At 49.2% G+C, this 1,181-nt stretch overlaps 1 protein-coding gene across 1 annotated transcript; it reads left to right on the forward strand.

Annotated features, from left to right (window-relative positions):
* On the forward strand, positions 1–253 carry SARC_05298 (hypothetical protein; the record flags this gene model as incomplete). Its single annotated transcript, XM_014300829.1, has 1 exon — positions 1–253. A coding segment is annotated over one exon (253 nt), but the record flags the coding sequence as incomplete, so codon positions are not given.
* Positions 254–1,181: the final 928 nt, after the last annotated feature.

Consider the following 1,181-nt stretch of genomic DNA (forward strand, 5'->3'; position numbering starts at 1 on the left):
AGCGGGGTCGCCAGTCGGCCCCACGGATCCCTCACATGACAAGGACCATGAGGAGAGTGATGATACACCTCAGTCACCAACAGCACCATCAGAGGAGGGTGAGCGTTTGGAGTTTATGATTACAGATAGTGCGGATCGGCACGGAGTGGGGTACCATTCAACACCACCAAGAGTAGGACCAAGGGATACAGTTCCCTCTAGATCGTCTATTTCGCTGCAAGATTTTGTTCACGTACAACAACGAGCGTCGTAGGATCCTCATGGTCCTGAGGCACTAGATAACTGATGTGCGAGATTGTCCGGGGCTGTCTAATCGCAGCAGCAGAATCAACGATTCGAGGCGGACGCATTGCGAGAATCGTTGCCGCTTCGAGCATCGTTAACAACTCCAACGACACTGGTGAACCCAACGCCGGTCAGTGACAAGGAGTCTCTTCCAACACCGGAAAGTATTGCGGCGGACCGCCAAGTGCTTCATGCGCAAATGCTTAGACTGTCCGAGGAGCTGTGTAGAGCAGTCGGGTCAGATGCTTTACTACAGGTCGAAGCCCTATGGGGAGTATTAGAAACTTTACGAGCTACATATGAATCTCGCCCGGTAACCAAGTGTGAGCCTCGGGAACCGAGAAATTGTCCAGAATGACCGTCGAATAGATACAACTACATAACCTTCTTGGAGAGAGACACTGAAGGAGCCCTTTTGGAGGCATTGAATTATGCACAGATCTTGGGTCTGGATGCGGCGTGGATTTTACGGTGGCTATTTAAGGTCCTCAGCCATTTTAAGGCTGAGCAGTCTACCTTGGATTACATTAAGTCCAACCACCAGCGGTTAGTAAATTGGACACCAGAGTTACAAATAACACAGATTTGCTCTCATGAAACTCAAGCCACAGTGGATCATACGTTTCGTTAATTTGGCGAAAGGACACTTTCGGGTTTGCAACATACCAATTATGAAACAGATGACACAGCTCATGGAGAACCATAAGCGTGCCCTTGAACGCAGCCCGACAGATGCAGAGTTCAAGCAGAGTCTTTTGAATCACTGCGCCGTGCAGTTATTGGAAGATTCTCTTGGCTCCCGAACCTATGAACGGACACTACAATTACATACCAACTAGCACTTGATGGAGTTGCAGCGTCCGATTTTAGCATAACCATGGCAACAACGTACACCA

Source organism: Sphaeroforma arctica, assembly GCF_001186125.1.
Source record: "Sphaeroforma arctica JP610 unplaced genomic scaffold supercont1.334, whole genome shotgun sequence".
In the NCBI taxonomy this organism is placed as follows: Eukaryota; class Ichthyosporea; order Ichthyophonida; genus Sphaeroforma; species Sphaeroforma arctica.